Here is a 19,331-nt window from a genome sequence, read left to right as displayed (position 1 = left end):
ACGGAGGAAATTAAGACTATATAAGGAGGAAATTAAGACTATATAAGGAGAAACAGTGCAACACACACACAAATACTGTCACATTTACAAACAAAAGAGAGTATATTGCTGTAATAATTTACAGGTAATGACAAAAGTTACTCCGAAGCTATCAGATAAATTTTCAGATTGAAATCTGATATGAGTTGATAATATCCATTTAACTTCTAAATTATTTCATAGTAAAGAAGAGAAAGAAAGTATTAACGATACAAATGTTTAATGAGCTTTTCACTACCTTCTGTAGAAGGAAAAATTGTAAAAACCAGAGAACGTCATAAAAATATATCAATGCATTTTAAAATTATTATATTTTACAGACAGATAGAAACGGTCAGGCACCTATAGAATGGAGAGTTGAGAAGTGCTAGATGCTTCAACACCATAGGAACAGGGTCTGTTTACCCAGGACATGACCATGTCAGTCCTGACAATCTGAAGAATGTATTTTACTATTAAGACTAATAAAACAGTCCAGAGTATGTCAAAGGTATTACTCAGATCTCTTAGTTTTGAAATATAGTGCACTGATTGTTCCTTAAGGCTCCTAGAACATTACAGCTCATGCAATCGATAGGAAACTTGGGGACAGACAGGATGTCAGTTAGTGATTTCTGTGGCAAATTATACACCAACTTCTCTAGGGCATTCAGCAAATGTTTAGAATTTACTAGTTTATCTATTACCAGGATCAGTACAAAGAGTTAAAGGAAGCAATGATATGGATGGTTTGCTAAACAAGGATCCTAATTCCACTGAGGTCACAAAAGGAGAACAGGTAAAGGAGATTGTATTTGGAAGAAACATGAATTTATGATGAAATTTTAAAAAAGTTTTGCCATAAAGTATCCTTAAAGGTAAAGCAAAAAGTCTAGTAGTGTCAGTTTCATTAAAATTACTAAAAGGTTCTTTAGAAACTTAATTATAAAATAATTAAGCAAAACATGATCAATTTGACTGAAATACAGCTAAGAGAGCTGCTTGTTTCTGAGACCATAGTGTACATCACAAGACATATTCAGATAGTTGGAATTTGTTTAGCTGGATTTGTTGTTTCTATTATAACCATTTGTACTAATACTGCAGATAAAAAGAGAGCAAACACTATTTGGGACTCTGTTTAGGCAGAGAAAAGTCCATCTATTTAATGAAAATCATCACAGAGCTTTTTTCTAAGGAAACAGCTGCCTCAAGCAAGACAGTAATTAAATGGTCAGTGCTAGAAGTGTGCCTGCTAGATCCAGCCCTTTTGAACATCTCCTACCATGTCACCTGTTGAACACATTAAGCAAAAGCAGATTTACAAATTTAGCCTTCTTACCCCTTTGAGAAATAGGGAACCTAGCCTAAGTAAGTGCATCAAATAGCTTAACACCGTAGCAATAGAAAAGGATCTACATGCAGAATGATTAGAACCAAATTCCACAAGGGAAAGTTCACAACTTGATCCATGTGACTTTGGGTTCTGTTGCACTGCAAAATCAATGGTTAGAAACAGGGATCTGTAACCTTAAAGAGAAACTTCTAACTGTGCATGCCACTTGTGAATTTCATAAGTTATAATTTTGTCAAGCAGCAGAAACCAGAATTATAGTTTCTGTGATCTGAGAGACATTCCAGTCAGCTGATATAATCAAACTTAAAATCTGGGCTAGTTAGTGATAGTAACTTCCAGTCATGCAAGCCTTCGAAGATAGACAATAGCCCTGGGTAATAACAAACCAGAGATAAATTATCAGGCTAATTCTGGTGGTTATAGGAGCTAGAATTTCTTTTATGTGGCAGTGTAACAAAAGGGAAACCACAACCAGCAGTGGCTAGAAGGGTTGGGGAAGAGGAAAACAAATATGAGAAAAGTGGGACAAGTTAATGGAAGCCATCTGAAATTCCTCCTTGGCTCTACAGAGATTTCTGCATTCCCTCCGCATGCTTTGGTATAGGAGAGGTGTTTGGTAATAGGCTTACTGAGATTTCATTTCAGTGGTTTAAATATTGGACAATTCACAGTCAGTTGCTAAATCAGATTCTCACAGCACTAAAAGAAGCTGGCAACTCTTGTAAGTTTGAAGAGGACAGACATCCAGCTTCAGAACTGTATTGACCTGAGTGGATTTAGTGAACAATCAGGGAACCTTGCAGCAAGTTATGATGAATCATTTTGACCATTCTCATCAGGTAGTTGGTGCCCAGTGGCACATTGGACAGAACAGCAGAAATTTCATCATGGCTGGGAAAGACAAAAAGAAATTATCTCAGATAAACTTCTGACAGTATATTTATTAGCGTTTAACTTCCTGTTCCCTGCTTTGAAGTGAAAAGTATGCCCAAAGTCCTTTATTCTTATGCTTGTGCTACTCACCCAAGGCTCCCAATCCGTTTTTGGACAGTGAAAGGGAGTTGGGCTGATGGGTAGTTGGCAGATAAGGAGAATATCACCTCAAACTTTGCAAAAACCGTGGAAGTGGAGAACAAGAGCTTCACTCTGCATGGAAAACAAAATGTACATGCAGAGGGTTAAGTCATGGCTTCCTATAATACAGCTTCCTTTGAAATTGTGTCTCCAAATGTGAAAGCCTAGTGTCTTAACACAGACATTATACACAGCCTCACTTTATATTCTTGAAGCGCATCAATAGAATTTGTTTATCGTGTAGCAGTAGGCAAGGTTGAAGCAATCTTCCCATTTTACGTAATAAGGCCCAAGTTCCCCTCAGAAGAAACCAATCTCCGTAAAGGTTAATATGTTCCATTTTGTCTTAGGGCAGAATTGTTCTGGAAAGACTAGGGCAGGAAGGGAGAGGAAAGATTCCTTTTCTGGATTTCTTCAATACATAAAAAACAAACAAACCTAATTTCTCCAAATCTGTAACTGCACATTTGTTTTGTTGACCTCACTAAAGAGTTCTGCCTTTTCTTTTGTTATGTCATGTCGTGATGAGGGACACAGGATATTAGCGAGGGATATTACCAAAAAACCCCAGCCTGTGATGATGTGTATATACCCCACATTAAGGAACACAGAGAAAAGGTTAACTAGAACAGGGATACAAAGAGGCAGTGGGAATCTGGAAGAGGGATCCTGCAGTGAAGAATAAGTACTTGTCCAGCTCAGCCCAGCCATGCCACAGGACAAGGAAGCACCACGGGAAAGTGGGAACTGGGTAAAATGAAGGATTATTGTGCTTTATATGAACTTTAAGTTAAGCACTGTGTATTTCTACCTGGCTGAAGCAAACTTAAGATGTCTTTGCTTTGCTGTTTTGATTTTTTTCCCCCTGAAGACCAACTGTAAGAAAGAGACAGTTGCTTACTGTAACTGTGACTCTTTGAGATGTGATGCAGCTGTGTATTTCACTTAGATGTGTGCGCACCCAGCGCACCAAAGCCAGAGAATTTTGCCTAGCAGTACTGTAAATGGGGAGTGCTTGTGTCTTGTGGCCACAGCCCCAACTTTGGCCATATGAGGTGGGGTGCCTCAACCCCCCTCAGCTCCTTCACACCAAACATGCAGAGAGTAGACTCTGATGCAGAGGGGACAGAAGTGGGTCACGGAATACACGTCTGCATCACATCTCAAAGAACCAAAGTTACAGTAAGTAACCATTTCTTCTTCGAGTAGATGCAGCCGTATATTCCACTTAGGTGACTCACAAGCAGTACCCACCCAAGGAGGCAGGGCTTATAGCCTACCCAAACAAAGATTACAAGACAGCCCTACCAAAGCTTGCTTATACCCTGGAAGATGAGGTAATGGCATAATGATTCGTAAATGTATGTATGGATGCCCATATAGCAGCCCTGCAAATGTCCGAACTGTTGTCGAAGACTGAGACTACAGATTGAGGCAAAGGTGGCAAATCACCTGAAAGCTCTCAATAGGCAAAAATGCTCTCAAACTCATAGAGCCCCAATGAACTCGATTTTCTGAGCGAGAACCAAAGTTGACTTACTGGTATTTAGGATGAGACCCAGACAGTCAAGCAAACGCAATGTAGCTTCGACGTGGGAAAGGACTTCCTCTCTGGACCTGCCTCTCAGTAACCAGTCATCCAGGTACAGGAAGATGTTTATTTTTATTTCCTGAGGTACACCATCATCATGACCATGCAGCTGGTAAAAACTCCAGGGGCGAAAGAGAAGCCAACGGGAAGCACCGTATACTGAAAATGGTGCTCCGCTACGATGAACCAAAGGAATATCCTATGGCTCGGCAAAATCACCACATGAATCATGTACTGAAGGTCTGGAGCAGCAAACCAGACATTCTGAGACAACACAGGGAGACTAGTTAATAGAGTGACCATTCAGAACCTCATGTATCTGATATATTTGTGAGGCCGTGAAGGTCAAGAATAGGTCTTATTTCTTCCTTGGATCTGGACACCAGAAAGACTGAGATTAGAAGCCCTGACCCCAGTGTTCTGGCAGAACATCTTCTACCGCTCTTAAAGCCTGTAGCTAGCGAACCTGCTCAAGGAGCAGTATGTTGTGAGATGGGTCCTTAAAGAGGAATGGGGAGGGAGGGTCAGGGAAGAGGTGGAAAGGAAATGGATGGTGTAGCCCAATCTGATGGTGCTTAGGACCCAGCTGTCTCTGGAGGGCAAACCCCAAGCATCGTGAAAGTGAGTCAGCCAGTCCCCAACAAAGGGGACGGGAAGAAGGGAGTGACCACTGGAACACTGCTCTGGACCAAGGAGTCAAAACAGATGCTCAGGAGGTGCCGGGTGAAGGTGTATGGGATTGGCCAACCCCCAGACCTGAATGCCTCCTCCTCTGGGACCTATGCCCCTCTCTGGGGAGGTCCCACTGTCCTGGGGGAGAGAAAGGCTGCCCAAATGCATGCTGTTGATGATACTGCTGCTGCTATTGACCACAGCAATGGTGCCTCTCCACTGCCGGCATGTACACCACCAAGAACTGTAGGGTAGCTCTAGAGTGCAGAGTCTCATTCATCTTGTAAAAAAAAGCACTCATCCATCGAAGGGCAAATCCTCTATGGCCTGTTGCATGTTGGGAGCAATGCCCAAATTCTGCAGCTAAGATGCTTTTCTCACAGTCACTGCCGAGGCCATCACTCTGGCTGAACTATCCACCATATCCAGTGCAGACTGCAACAAAGTCTTAGTCACCAAACATCCCTCAGTGATAAATGCCTGGAAGTCCTTCCTCAAGGCTTCGGGCAGCTAGTCTGCAAACTTAGACATAGCCATCCAGTTCACAAAATCGTATTTGGACAGCAATACCTTCTGGTCAGCAATGCACATCTGCAAGGAAGAGAAGGTGTAAATCTTCCTGCCCATCAGGACGATCCATTTAGAGTTCTTGTTGTTGGGAGTGGAAATAAACCTGCCCTGCTGGGCTCTATTGTTCACTGCAGTTACAACCATGGAGTTTGGGGCATTGTGGGACTAAAACTCCTCAAATCCCTGCACTGGAATGAAGTAGAATTTCTCCATGGGTTTCACATTAGGCAGTACTGAATCCAGAGTACTCCAGAGAACCGTAGCAGGCTCTAGGAGTGCATTGTTAGTAGGGAGGGTGAGACTCACAGGGACAGATGGCTGCAGGATATCCAACAACATATGGGTATTCTTCTAGAGGAACTTCTCCTGAATACTGAGGGAGGTCCTGGTATGCCTTGACATCCTCTGGTACTGAAGGAGAGGAAGAGCTTGGCAATGCAGAATTGTTTAGGGATAAAGAGGAAGTGGTTAACTGTGCCAGAGCCAGATCCTGCTCCAGGACCAATGGACCTGGATGGACGAGACTGGAGGTGATGGGAAGGTTTACCAGTAACTGGGCCTGTGGTGGACTGATGCTCACCGCCACAGACCTGCCCGGTGACCTCGCCTTAGGGCGAGATGAGGAGCATCCACAGATTCCACAGGTATGGGTAAAGGCATTGGTGGCCAATAGGCTTCTTGACTGCAAGACAAGCACAAATTCTGATAGCAACAGAGTTCCATAAATGGCCCCCGCTGTGAGTCAGGCAATGGAAAGTGGGAGAATAGGAGGAAGATCCCAATCTGGATGCTGATGAGTACTGAGCTTAAGGGGATAAAGGTGGAGCCAGCCCTGAGGATGCGAGCAACCAGTCTGACTCATCTGTAGCCCACACCGAAGAGGAAACTGACACCGACGGTGGAAATGGTATCGCTGGTACTGAGTACACCTCTGTTGTTTCTGGTGGTGGAAGCAGAGTTGACCCCAACATCGGCCCTGGTACCGAGGTGACTGACGGTGCTGAAGCGGAAGGTGATGAGTGCCACCACAGTAACATCTGCAGCGCCAACTGCAACAGTGCCAAGGAGTTTCCCAGTGCCAAGGTCTCTTGCATTGAGCCTGGTACTTCCCCAGTTCCACAGACTGTGGAAGGGGAACATCGGAGAGACCTAAGGGTTCAGTGGCCTATCCAGCCAATGAGGCTAAAAATGACTTAGCCGTGGCAAAGTCCAGGACCAAAGGAGAGGTTGTGACAGAAAGGCAAAGGAGGTCTGCAGCCACCTGGCAGGCTACCGACATGGAAACAATCTAACAGGGTCTCTAACCTCCCTACTCAGTCCTGGGGAGCGGTAGGGAGGTTCGCACTAACTCTGTGCTCTTCCTGGAAGAGGCAAAACAGTCCCCACAAGATCTAGAGTAGTCTTGATTGGTCTTATGCGACCTTTTTGTTGGCACACTCCACAGGGAACGGTTCCTCTGTCTCTTCGGAGAGACACCTGCTCCAGGGCACAAAGTGGCAGCACTCTCAGAACCCGAGGACGACCTCTGATCCAACAAGGGCTTTGTTGACTTCTTCAAGCAGGTGCTGTTTTAGGCAAAGGCCCTTAGCCACTTGAGTTCATTTTGTGATTGATTTACAGATCGAACACTGCTCCTTGATGTGGGCCTCACCCAAACACAGCAAACTCCACATCCAAATGATCGCTCCCCGACATGACAGACAATGTTTAAACCCTGGTAAGGGCATCAGAAAGGAGTACTTATCTAAATACAGCTAACACTAATGTAACTACCACTAAGGGTACTAACTAACTATATACAACTAGAAAAAACACTAAAATAGTGAGAGGTTAAGACCACACAGAAGTCCAACTCCAGCGACAAGTGGAAAGAAGGAACTGGGGGGGCGGGAGGGGCAGGTTTCGGGGTGACGCTGCCCCATATAGCCAGGGAGGGGCTGTGGCCACACAGTATGAGCACTGCCCCTCTATTGGTACTGCTAGGCAAAATTCTCCAGCTTCAGTGTGCTGGGTGCGCACACACCTAAGAGGAATACACAGCTACATCTACTTGGAGAACTACTCTTGGTCCTGACTCCCTGTACGTTGCTGCACCCTGATCTAATGCTTTGGATAGAGGTATGTGTCAAAGTGGCAGGTAGCAAGTGATGAAAGATATGTCAATAAGGAAGCTGACAGAATCCATGAACTGTTCATTTTCTGCTATTCTGAAGTTAGAGTTTTGTTTTTTTAAAAATTTGCTGAATTTGTTAAAAAAACCACCAACAACAAACAAAAACAATTAAGTTTTTGACGTCAGCTGGCTTCCATTATTAAAGTTAGACGGAAAATGTGTTTCAAAGTCTTCTGTTTGTGAGTAGTCACTAACAGCACTTTTTGGGGGGTTGAATTGGAGTAGGTTTGATCTTTAATCACTCACTTTGTATTATCCACTTCTATCTTCAGAAGATTAAACTTTCCACCCCATCTGTTCAGAAACTCAATCTCTTCTCCTAAGAGTCGACAGCGATTCACCACTAATGAGACCTCATGCAGCATCTAAGTGGACAATCAGAAAAAGTAATCACATTAGAGTTCACTCTTGAAAGCTACATAACATTTTAAATTGCAATTCTATTCTAGAAAGTACATTAAAAAACCCATAATCTTAACTGCTAGCTCTACACTCAGTCTGGGATCTAAAAATGAAACTGGTCAAGTATTACCACAGATAAAAATTCTGCTGCCCAAATTCTGCCCTCAAATATACCTCTGCATCCTTGTGGGAAGGCCAAATTTGGTTATGCAATTAAAACCACTATTCTATTAATTATGTAGGAACCAGAATAGAATTTCTGTCCTGGATAGTTGTGCTGGCTCTGTAGTGCTAATAGTAGTAGTAAAACTTATTCCAATCGTAAAGCAAGCAGACATCAATCAGAGAACAGATCTATTGATTGAGAAATCTACACTTATACAGAGTCACCATTCAGAGCAGAACCACATACTTTACTGTATGATTTATGATTGATTGAAACTACAGCTTTAGAATTACTTTCCTTATGGCAAACACTTAAGCAGCAGAATATTCATTAATTCAAGGCTGAACTTTATTTTAAGAAATCATTGTTAAAGAATATCATCCTTATTCTGGTGAACAGATCAGATTCCATGATCATCTTCTCAGGGCTCTGTAGTTTAGCTTCTTGGAACATTACCTGGGGCAAGTGGTGCATTGTTGTGCATTTTGTCTGCCAGGAACCCTGACTTTCAATAAACTGGAAGATGAGCCTTTGGACTAGACATGATGAGAGTGGAGCTTTTTCTTCTGTAAGAAAGAATTATTTTTCAGAACTGTTTATATTTGTAATCAATAATCTTTTTGGGACTGTCAGGCAATGCACTTGCAGATAAAGTGCAAGTGTGAAGATACCTTCCCATAAATAGGCAAACCCAAGGACCAGAGCAGCAAGCCACTTCAGAGCCTTACCATCCAACAGAGATTCAAAGCTCATATCAACAATCTTTCTGCAGGGATTTTCATTGAAAACCGCACCATCTGTGAGAGACCAAAAACAAACCGTAAGTGTGTATTTCCAGACTGTGCGCACTTCCTAACGCCTCAGAAATCTCTCTCCAGGAGCAGACATCTAGGTTGTATAATTTAATCCTTTTGTTAAAAAAAAATCAGGCCTGGACTCCAATCCATAACTACCTTAAACTCACAGTTTGAGTGCTTCCACTCTAGTATGTTTGCCTTCTTCTACTAGTATAAGGTCTAAAGATGTCAGCCTGATCCGACGGATTTATATTATGTAAACTTTTTGGTTTGTAAACCAGAAAAAGGTCCTGACAAAATTTGCCACTCACCCACTGGTGGTCCAAATGTGATAGTCAGTTCTATAGAATCATAAAGGAAGGTAAACACTGCCTGTTGATCGCTCCATTCACTGATCTCCCATTCAGTGAAGCTAAAGAAGAAAAACCTGAGTTACAACCAAAGAAAAAGTGGAAAAAGATAAAAGTACTAGATGTACATACAACATCTACCACCACATAAATGTGCTAATGGTAGCTAGCACTTTTTTGTCCCTCTGGATCATCAAGTCAGATGGAAACAGTAGCATGACCTTCCAGGAAATATTGAAAAGTTTGTATTCTATTAAGAGGTAACACTAAACATTAAAACAAAAATACTCATTTTGGAAGGGGATGAAACTGCTATAGGAAGAGATTTTGCAATGTCCCTTATGTATATAAAATCAGTTCATCCTACTATGCACTAAACTCACAGAAGCTTTACTGCTAATCCTATATTGCCAGGAGACAGGCTCCTAAATATAGCATCAATTAAAAATACATTAGCACTACCAATGTGAGGAGAGGGAACTGGTTGATCTCTGGGATAAAAATCAAAGGTGAAGACCCTTTCCTTCCCTTACTTGTATTTGTCGAGGAGCTCCTCACAATCACTTGCTTTATTCTGCAGATAGTTTATCTCAGAAAACCCCTGCTTCTTCTGAACCTCCAGATTTGACAGATCCCTATAGAAATATAGCAACAAAATCAGATGCTCCTGGGAAGACAAAGCACCCTGACACAATCTCTAGAACCTGAGTGTGCATGCAGGCTTTAAATAAAGGTAAAAGAATCATTGTATAAAATTCTACCTTTGAAGCTCTTCTTCTTGGGCTTTGAGGTTTTCAAGCTCTAAGAAATTTAAAAAAAGCTATGAAAGAGATCTGCAAGCAGTATGAGAAGCATGAAAAAAAAACCCTGACTGGCTGTGCAGCCCTGGTTCTCAACATCAGGAGAGATCCCAGGGTGATGGTAATTATCCTTGCTAGGATATCAGTAGAAATGGGCAATTATTCAGCACTTGGAGAACAATGCATTGTAGCCAGCTCATGATCTTCTCAGCTCATTGTATTCCAAGTTCTGATTTTCTAGAAAAAAGGCAATAAAATGCAGAAAGGATGGTTTATGTGGATAGCCATCTCCCAACCCAGAGAAGACAACTGTGGTGGTAAGATGCCCACTTTCAGTGTTTGCTTTCGCACTAGCCTGGAGGTACATATCTCCTACTCTGGGCCACAAATCTTTCCACCCCCAGAGTTCATTAATAGAAATGCACCTCAGCTGGCCCCATTACCTTTCTCAGAGTTTCTCACTTTGGACTCCCACTCTGCCACTGGATCACTGATATCTGCTTCACATTCTTCCAACTTAGTAACTAAAGGAAAGAAGCGTTAGAAGCCACTCTCTACCCACCACACTATTCTGAGGCACAGCAGTGACTCCTGCAGGAATGCAGCCTCTCTTTGTATCAATGTCAGACTCAATGTTTAGGTTTCAGTTGTCTTCAGCTATTATAATAATGAGCTGCAGTTTTATTTTGTCAAAAATGACAATATGAACACATATGACAAGAAGCCTGTAGTTCTACAATTTACACAGAAAATTACAGGTAGCAGTGGATGATGGGTAAAAAATCCTATCCCATTATAGTAGTTTTGAAACTCATGGCACACATTTGTCTTGAGCACTGAAATATATTAGAAAAAAAACAAAAACTGGTCACTTAGTCTCCATGTCCTACTTACAGGGTTCCCCTAAGCCAAATCTACAATCACAGGCCTATCTAACCAGCCTCATACAGACAAGTTACTCATAGAACAGGAGTTGTAATGCTTAAACACCCCTTCTCTAGTTTCTGCTTGTAAGTGATCATTTGAATAGTAGCTGTTCCAAATAAGTTAAGAGGTGTTTACACTCCAGTAAATGAAAATTCTTGAATTGGGATCTGAAACACTTACCTGTTTCCAGAGCTAAAAGACAACTATCCATCTCCCTGAGGAATTCATCCACTTTTGCTATTCTTGACTGTAGTTTCTCCCATTGGATCTAAGGGTAAAATTGGACAACTATGTTTCATTTTTGTTTAGTAATATATTTTCGCATAAATCTATGGCTGCATTTAAATAATAGTTCTGTGTTTGCTAGGACTCTCACACTGATCTCTGCTTGCCAGGAGATGGACCAATGAAACCAATGCAATCTATCATACTTAGACCTAAAACCAGATAGACAGCAGTTAAGATAACCACATTCGTGGGTGAATACCCACTTGCATCCGAAGAAGTGGGTATTCACCCACGATAGCTTATGCTGCAAAACGTCTGTTAGTCTATAAGGTGCCACAGGATTCTTTGTTGCTTTTAAAGATAATCACAGGATTTCAGATGACACCAGAGCTGCTTTGCCATCATCTTTCAATCACTTTTCTCAAGAAGAGGAGAGATGATGCAGGGTGCTAACTGAGAAGATATTTTTTGAGCAAATGCTAACCTGTTTGACCCTTTAAGAAATAAGCAAATTCTGAGATGTCCTTCACAATGGGACAAATGCTCCATTTATTTCTCTGACTGGTAGCCTATGCCGATATCCCACTCTCTCATTACTTGTAAGGCAACATGATCACACTGAAAGAAGATAGCAGTGCCCATGTCGTTGCTACTCTCCCTCCCCTTTTATATTTTGTAGTGTGTAGCATCCACAGGTCTGAATCAGGAGCAAGGTCCCCACTGTGTAAGTGGATAGAAAGATATTACCCCTGCCCTAAAGTGTTCACAATCAAATTTAAAATAAGATGCAACAATATGAGGGAGTAAGTAGGAGATTAACAGTAACAGGATGCATATTTACATAGGTTATGTGCATAACTTGATAGTCAGAACTCACCTTACACATTTTAAATATAAATTAAATGAATAAATCAGGAATCCCTAATGGCCTTCTACCACCCTCTTCCCTTCTCCAACCCTAATACCTGTGTGTCCTGCACCAAATTGTCATACAATTTCACTTTCCCCTTGTGAGCCAGGACTTTACTCTTCTTGGTGAAACAGGATTTCATTTTATTCAACTCTGTTCCAAAGTTCTTCAGCTGCAATGGATGGGAACAACAACATAGGCAAGGTGAATTAGAAAGTTACATAATGTTAGTCTTTGGGACTGATTCAACTGTCTAGTAGCAGCATATATGAGTCACAAGTAGAGCCCTGCAAATATCCATGGACCATGTTTGTGGATCACAGATGGATGCGGATCCAAGTTTTATATCCAGAGCCCTGCAAATCTGCAGATATCCTTGTGAAACTCTGCATGCCATATTCACCATTGTGATAGGATTATGATATGATTGTGATACAATTATGAGGCATCTGGTACAAAATATGTCATGTGAGGTGTCAATGGAAAAGTTGTGGTTTGCTGCATATGATTATCCTATTTGTATGCATGTATCATTTTTGTATCTGGAGTTATGAATATTGACTATGCATCTGTATTTCAAATGTGCTTGCTCCTGGGTAACTCCCATAAGTTAATTTACACCCAGTCTAACCAGCAAATTGTGAAGGGTCTATTCAAGGTAATCGCCCAGCAACAAAAACAATGGGCCATGGGAAAAGCTTAGCCTCACCTGATGAGCTTTCCTGTGGACGCTTGAGCCAATATACGGATAATAGCTGCTATGACTCATTGAAGCACACAAGGGCATGTGACTAGATCATGTGATATTAAACTTCATCCTGTGTCTATATTTTTCCACTAACTGGGCTAGGGGCTTTGCTTGGAACAATGATGTTCCCTCCACATGGAAAAAGCTATAAAAGGGGGAAGTGACATCACCATTGGCCTCAATCCCCCTACAACACACAACCTGGAAACACCTAAGGAAGAAAGACTGATCTGGGGATGGGGGTCCCAGGCAAGAAAGAAGAAAGCACTGCCTGTGTGTGGAAGATTGGTGGACTGTTGGTACCATCAAGGTAAGACACTGCTTTTTTCAAATCTTGTCTAGTTTAATAAATTTAGATTGCAATTTTATTTCTTAGGTCTATACACTATTACTTATAATCACTTAAAATATTTCAGTAATTAATAAATTTGTTTTATATTTTTACTAAAAGAGTTTGTTGTTAGAAGTGCAGAGGTAAATCTGCTCAGGAACAGGGGCTGGTGCATTTTTCTTTCCATACTGAGGGGTGGACTGGGAAATAAACTTACACTGGTCAGGCTTTTGACCAGGGCAAGATGGTACAGCTCTGGGGTCCTAGGCTGTGGACTGGCTGTAGCCTCTCTATTCTTGGTTCATGAGTGGCTAGGAGAAACATTCATGTAACTGCATCTTGGGGTGTCCCTTCTTGTGTATGGCTGTGTAAGTATAAGGTCTGGAGAGGATTTCAGCTTGTCTCTGCCTCACAGCGCGAGAGGGGGCCCAGGCTGGTATGCCACAGGGCTCAGCGGTACCCAAGTCCCAGGTTGCATCCCAGGGAAGTCCATCACAATCCTCTTTGGGGCAGGGACCATGTTTGTGGATCCGATGTGGATAAAAATTTTGTATCCACACAGGGCTCTACACACCAGGAATCAAAAATTTGGGTCAGGAAGTTCCATAATGCTAATTAGGCTCAGTATAATTTAGTACTTTATTCTTTGCAAAGACTTAGCAAGTTGGAAATCCCTTATTCAAAAGTAGAGGAGCACACAAAGTATCAAAACACCAATAGCATTGGACACTTATGTCAAATAACCAGAAAAGAGGGGCTTTCAGCACATACATTCATATATATATATATATATGGTATTGCCATACTGGATCACATTTGTGGTTCATCTAGTCCAATATCTTGGCTCCAATAGTGGCCAACACGAGAAGCTTCAGGGGAAGGTGAAAGACACACACCATCCACACTCTAGACACGCAGATGCGTGACAATCTACTTCCACATGAAGGTTTCATTCTAATCCCTAATAGAGATTGGCTTAGTATCCCTTGCAACGTTTGTTAACATTAACTATAACAAAAATATCCAAGAGTTGTTATCCATAACGATGTCCAATCCATCTTTGAATCCTGCTAAGTTTTTGACCTCAATGACATCCTGTGACAATGAGTTCCACAGTTTAATTATGAACTGTGTGAAAAAGTATTGCTTTATTCACTTTTGAATTTACCATGTTCTAATTTCATTGAATGTCCCCTTGTTCTTGTATTGAGACAGTGAAGCTCCTGATCTACTTTCTCGATACTATTAATTACTGTGTATACTTTTAGTGTGTCCCCTTTTTTTCACATCCAAATGTTTTCAATTTCTTCATATAAGAATTTTTCCATGCCCCAAATCATTCTCATTGTCCTTCTCCAAACCCTTGCCAACTCTAATACCCTTTTTTGAGATGGGCTAACCAATGCTGAATACAGCATTCCAGATGGAAGGAGGCCCACTGATTTATATAATGGCATAATATTTTCTGTATTATCTATAACTCAGGCTATGCTTTAGTAATGGGTATTTTTAGTAAAAGTCATGGACAGGTCACAGGCGGTAAACAAAAATTCATGGCCCGTGACCTGTCCATGACTTTTACTATATACCCCTAACTAAAACTTGGGCCAGGAGGCCGTGGGTGCTGAGGGAGCAGATGGCCCAGTACCCCCGCTGGTGCTGGTGCGGAGGGGGAGACAGGCGGCAGCGTATGGCCCGTGACCCCTGCTCGTGCTGGGGAGGGGAACGGGGTTTGGTGGGGCTGGCAGGCTCCCTACTTGGCTTCAACCAGCATGTCCCTGCAGCTCCTAGGGGAGGGGCAACCTGGGAGGCTCCGCGCACTGCTCTGTGCGCGGAGCCCTCTGGCCCCTCCACCTAGGAGCTGCAGGGACATGCTGGTGGAAGCCAGGGTGCCCCTCCCCCAGGTAAGCGCCACCCCGCACCCCAACCCCCTGCCACAACCCTGAGCCCCCTCCCACACACTCAAACTGCTGCTGCTGCTGGCCCAGAGGCTGCCTGGCTCGGGCAGCCTCTGAGCCAGCACCAGCCGCTGCAAAAATCACGGAGGTCACAGAAACTCATGGAATCAGTGACTTCTGTGACAGACACAGCCTTATCCATAACATTCATTACACATCCTAACATCTTGTTTGCTCTTCTGACTGTAGGGGTGCACTGAGCAGAATTCTTCATTGCGTGATCTACAGTGACATGACGATTCTTTTCATGAGTTGATGAATTAATTTAGAATCCAGAAAGGTATATGAGTAGTTCAAATTTTTCCATCCAATGTGCATTACTTTGCATTTATCAACACTGGTCATCATCTGCCATTGTGTAGTCTATTCTCCTCGCTTGGTTAGGTCCCTCTGAAATTCCTAACTCTTCTCTTAACTCAACTAACCCAAATAACTTTGTATCACCATCAAATTGAAGATTGAAACTAGACAAATTCAGACTGGAAATATGGGGTAATTTTTTAACCGTTGTTCTAATTAACCATTAGAACAATTTACCAAGGGTCCTGTGGATTCTCCATCGTTAACAATTTTTAAATCAAGATTGGATATTTTTCTAAAAGCTATACTCTCGGGATTACTTTGGGGAAGTTCTACAGCCTGTTAGACAAGAAGTGAGACACGATAATCCAAATGGTCCCTTTCTGGCCTTAGACCTATGAAATTTTGCTACCTTACAACTCATTCCCCTTTTCCAGATTGTTAATATACTAAGCACAAGACCTAATACACAATCCTGAGACATTCTACTGTTAACTTTTTGCCATGATGAAAATTGACCATTGTCTATTCCAGAACTTTATTTCCTGTCTCTTAGCCAGTTTTGGATCTATAATAATAATTTGCCTTTTGTCCCACAATTAGCTAGTCATGTCCAGTCACCATTCAAGCTTTTATACCTACATGCAATAAGACTGCAACAGTTGGCATTACCTCTTTGTCAGAGAAGGTCCTCATCACCTCCCAGAGGCTCTTATTCACATCCACCAAAAGTTTATCCTGGACACCTGCACACAACTTTAAACTGAAATATGAAAAAAGGTCAGAGAAGGGTCTTGTTGTAGCCATGTAAGACAGCATATATGTAAGCCAGCACATATGATGTCATAATTCAACTTATTTCCATATCTGAACTGGCTGGTGCAGTGCAATGACTTATTTGGTATCTAAGATTGGGGCATGGATAAGGTCAAGGTAATTTAGGATGAAATCCTGGCCCCCCTGAAGTCAATGGAGTTTTACCTTTGACTTCAGTGGGGCCAAGATTTCATCCATAATGTTTACAGGATAAGCAAGGCATCCAGAAGTGATTCACATTATATCAGAACCTACCCCAATTAACAGGATAAGCCTACTGTTTTATTCACAACTTGGAGATTTTATTGGATATCCATGTAAAAATTTGCCAAGAGTGATTTTTTTTTTTATCCTTGGCCTGTGGCATAAAGGCTGTACCTTTTTTTTTTATATGGACCATGCTATGGTTATCAAGACTTTTGTCACCTTGAGGCTGGATTATTGCACTGAAATCTAGAAGCTGAATTTGAAAGTTGCAGCTTGCTTTCATGCTGAAAGCACATTAAATATCTGCTGCTCCGATATCTCCATTGGTTACTAGTTGTGTTCCAGGTGAAGTTCAAGGTGGTGTTTTTGAGGTATAAATTCCCAAGTGGCTTTTTCCTTAATTACTTGAGAGACTGCCTCTCCCTGTGAGATACTGTGTTAGCTTTACTGCCATGGACAATCTAACAATCCATTAGTTTAAACAAGAGGCAACCTGGAATTTATTTCCATCTCAGATCTGCACAAGCCCAGATTTGGTAACCTATAGAATATGATGCAAAGCTCATGTTTTCCCCAGCTGTCTTTTTTGTTTGGTTGGGTTTTTTTTGAGGGAAGGCTGAGCATGCAGGGCAGAGTTATTCAGGGAACAAAGGAGGAGGAAATGCAATTGGTGTTATGGTTGTTAAGTTTTTAGGAGAGCTTTTACATTCTATTTCCTATGTTTAGTTTTAGCAGTTTAACTGCAGCGAGACTAAAGAATCAGATACACTTCTATCCCGATAGAATGCGGTCCTCGAGAGACAAAAAATCTCACCGTGTTATAGGTGAGACCACATTATATCGAACTTGCTTTGGCCCCCCGTTCCTTGTTCCCTGACTGCCCCCTCCAGAGACACCCCCAGGACCCCACCCCCTATCCAATCCTCCTGTCCCCTGACTGCTCCGACCCCTATCCACCCCCCTGACTGGCACTCACTGGCAGCGGCGGGAAGCGGAGCAGACCAGCCCAAGCCTGCTCCACTCCGCCAGCTCCCAGCCTCAACGCTCTGCTTCCCGCCGCAGGTGAGTATGGGGGGTGTCCTTTCCCCAACCTCTCCGCACTCACCTGCGGCGGGAAGTGGAGTAACGCGGCCCCAGCCTGCTCCGCTTTCCTTGCCCCGGCCCCAGCCGTGTCGCTAGGGGGTGGCTGGAGAAAGGCCCTGCACTCACCTGCCCGGCAGGAAGTGGAGTGCCACGGCTGGGAGCTGGCGGAGTGGAGCTGGCTGGGCGGGGCTGGGCTGCTCCGCTTCCTGCCGCCGGTGAGTGCGGGGAGGTTGGGGAAAGGACGCCCCCTATACTCACCTGCGGCGGGAAGCGGAGCGCTGCAGCTGGGAGCTGGCGAAGTGGAGCGGGCTGGGGCCGGTCTGCTCTGCTTCCCGCTGCTGCGAGTGCAGGGGGGGGGGGGGATCCCTTCCCCTAAGCCCCCTCCCATGAGGGGCATGGCTGGGGCCGGGGTGAGGGAAGCAGAGTGGGCTGCTCCCGGCCTCCTGCTAATCCCCTGGGCCCCCAAAAGTGCCCTCCCACAGCTCCTGCCCCCCAGACCCTGGGGCGGGGGGAGAGCCCCCGACCGCCCCTGAGACCCTCTGCCCCTTATCAAACCCCTCGGCCCCAGCCTGGCCCATCAGAGCTTTACCGCCTTGTATGCGAACCCGCCTTATATCAGGGTAGAGGTGTACTAGAATCAATCATGAACAAGAAAACTTAAGATATCATACTGTCTGTATTTAAACTTGATAAATTCTGGAGAATTAGAACAGATAATGGCAGATTGTAATCCATCATGCTCTTTCTTCTGTTTGCTATCTTTTATTGGCTTTGATAAAAGTGTCCAAAAATGTTTACCTTTGCTAACATTAAGTTACATTTACAGGTCTAATGAGATAAAGAACAACTTAAAATCACTGTTGGCAGATTTGTCTCTACCCACCTCCAGACCCACAAGTCCTACCAAGACTTTCCCACATTCAGCTTTAATACATAGGTTTAAATGATTACTTGTTTAAAATTAAACAGGCTTACTACAGTCTTGAACTTTTTCCACCTGTTCATTGGAAAATAATGGAATTACTCCCTTCAGGTCATCCTGCATGCAGCCAAATCTAAGATGATGGGTTAACAAACAAACAAACAAAAAACTAATATTCCCCGTGAATGACAAAAAAAAACAACCCCTCTCTTACTCTTCTATCATCTGAGAAAGAACCTGGCAATCTTCTTCATAAATCTGCAGCTTGGGGCGATAAATGTACTGGCTGAAAATCAGGTCTTCTGGAGTAGGAGCTGTGTTCACTGCATACTAGAGAGGGAAAGAGGAGTGAAACTGAAAAATCCAAAACAGTGCATTTCAGAAACACCAACTTCAAGTCAAATCCACATCCAGAAAGTAGTACTAGGATTGAGATAGTTATTTAGCAGAAATTTTATTGCAGAGAAAGTTCCTGGGGGGGCAGCATGGCCTAGTGGAAAGGGCAGAGCACTAGGAGTTAGAAGTTCTAGTTCTATTCCATCCTGTACCAGATTTACTATGCATCTTAAGGTAAGACTCATCACTTCTGTACCTCGAATTTACTCACCTTTGTGAAGCACTTTGAGATCAAGGGATGAAGCATGCTATATGAGTGCCAAGTATTTTTATTCTTAAAGGTCAGCCCTAGAGTATCTGTACACAGGTTACAGTTCAGGAAAATTGCTATAGTAAACCATGTAGGATACAATTTTCAAAAGCACTCATGTGACTTAGAAGACCAAGTCCAATTGACTTTCAATCAGACAGACTCCTAAGTGCTTAAGTCACTGGATGCTTTTGAAAATTTTATTCATAGACAAGAATTTATGTAGGCTGTTCTAACTTATGAAGCAAGGATGGACGAAGGAAGCTTCTGGTTTTGTTGACTGTT

The 19,331-nt window shown here is 42.8% G+C and overlaps 1 protein-coding gene and 1 long non-coding RNA gene across 3 annotated transcripts in view; one reads left to right on the top strand and one right to left on the bottom strand.

Annotated features, from left to right (window-relative positions):
• Positions 1–242: 242 nt before the first annotated feature.
• KNL1 (kinetochore scaffold 1) overlaps positions 243–19,331 on the bottom strand; it is a 46,717-nt gene continuing 27,628 nt past the window's right edge. For both annotated transcript variants that reach the window (XM_039537651.1, XM_039537650.1), the window contains exons 14-26: positions 18,615–18,730; positions 16,045–16,135; positions 12,091–12,207; positions 11,078–11,165; positions 10,414–10,494; positions 9,932–9,971; positions 9,704–9,805; positions 9,132–9,232; positions 8,752–8,820; positions 8,480–8,589; positions 7,702–7,820; positions 2,399–2,521; positions 243–2,266 (exon numbers count right to left, since the gene is read on the bottom strand). In XM_039537651.1, coding sequence (XP_039393585.1) covers positions 2,152–2,266; positions 2,399–2,521; positions 7,702–7,820; positions 8,480–8,589; positions 8,752–8,820; positions 9,132–9,232; positions 9,704–9,805; positions 9,932–9,971; positions 10,414–10,494; positions 11,078–11,165; positions 12,091–12,207; positions 16,045–16,135; positions 18,615–18,730 — 1,272 coding nt within the window. In that variant the 3' untranslated portion in view covers positions 243–2,151. The remainder of the gene's footprint in view (positions 2,267–2,398; positions 2,522–7,701; positions 7,821–8,479; positions 8,590–8,751; positions 8,821–9,131; positions 9,233–9,703; positions 9,806–9,931; positions 9,972–10,413; positions 10,495–11,077; positions 11,166–12,090; positions 12,208–16,044; positions 16,136–18,614; positions 18,731–19,331) is intronic.
• LOC120404716 lies at positions 16,284–18,447 on the top strand. The gene is made up of 3 exons (XR_005598131.1): positions 16,284–16,766; positions 17,122–17,219; positions 18,305–18,447. It is a non-coding gene; the product is annotated as an uncharacterized LOC120404716 (long non-coding RNA).

This window comes from Mauremys reevesii, linkage group 4, assembly GCF_016161935.1.
Source record: "Mauremys reevesii isolate NIE-2019 linkage group 4, ASM1616193v1, whole genome shotgun sequence".
In the NCBI taxonomy this organism is placed as follows: Eukaryota; Metazoa; Chordata; order Testudines; family Geoemydidae; genus Mauremys; species Mauremys reevesii.
Note: the sequence above shows the minus strand (reverse complement) of the source record. Positions and strands in the feature narration are given on the sequence as shown.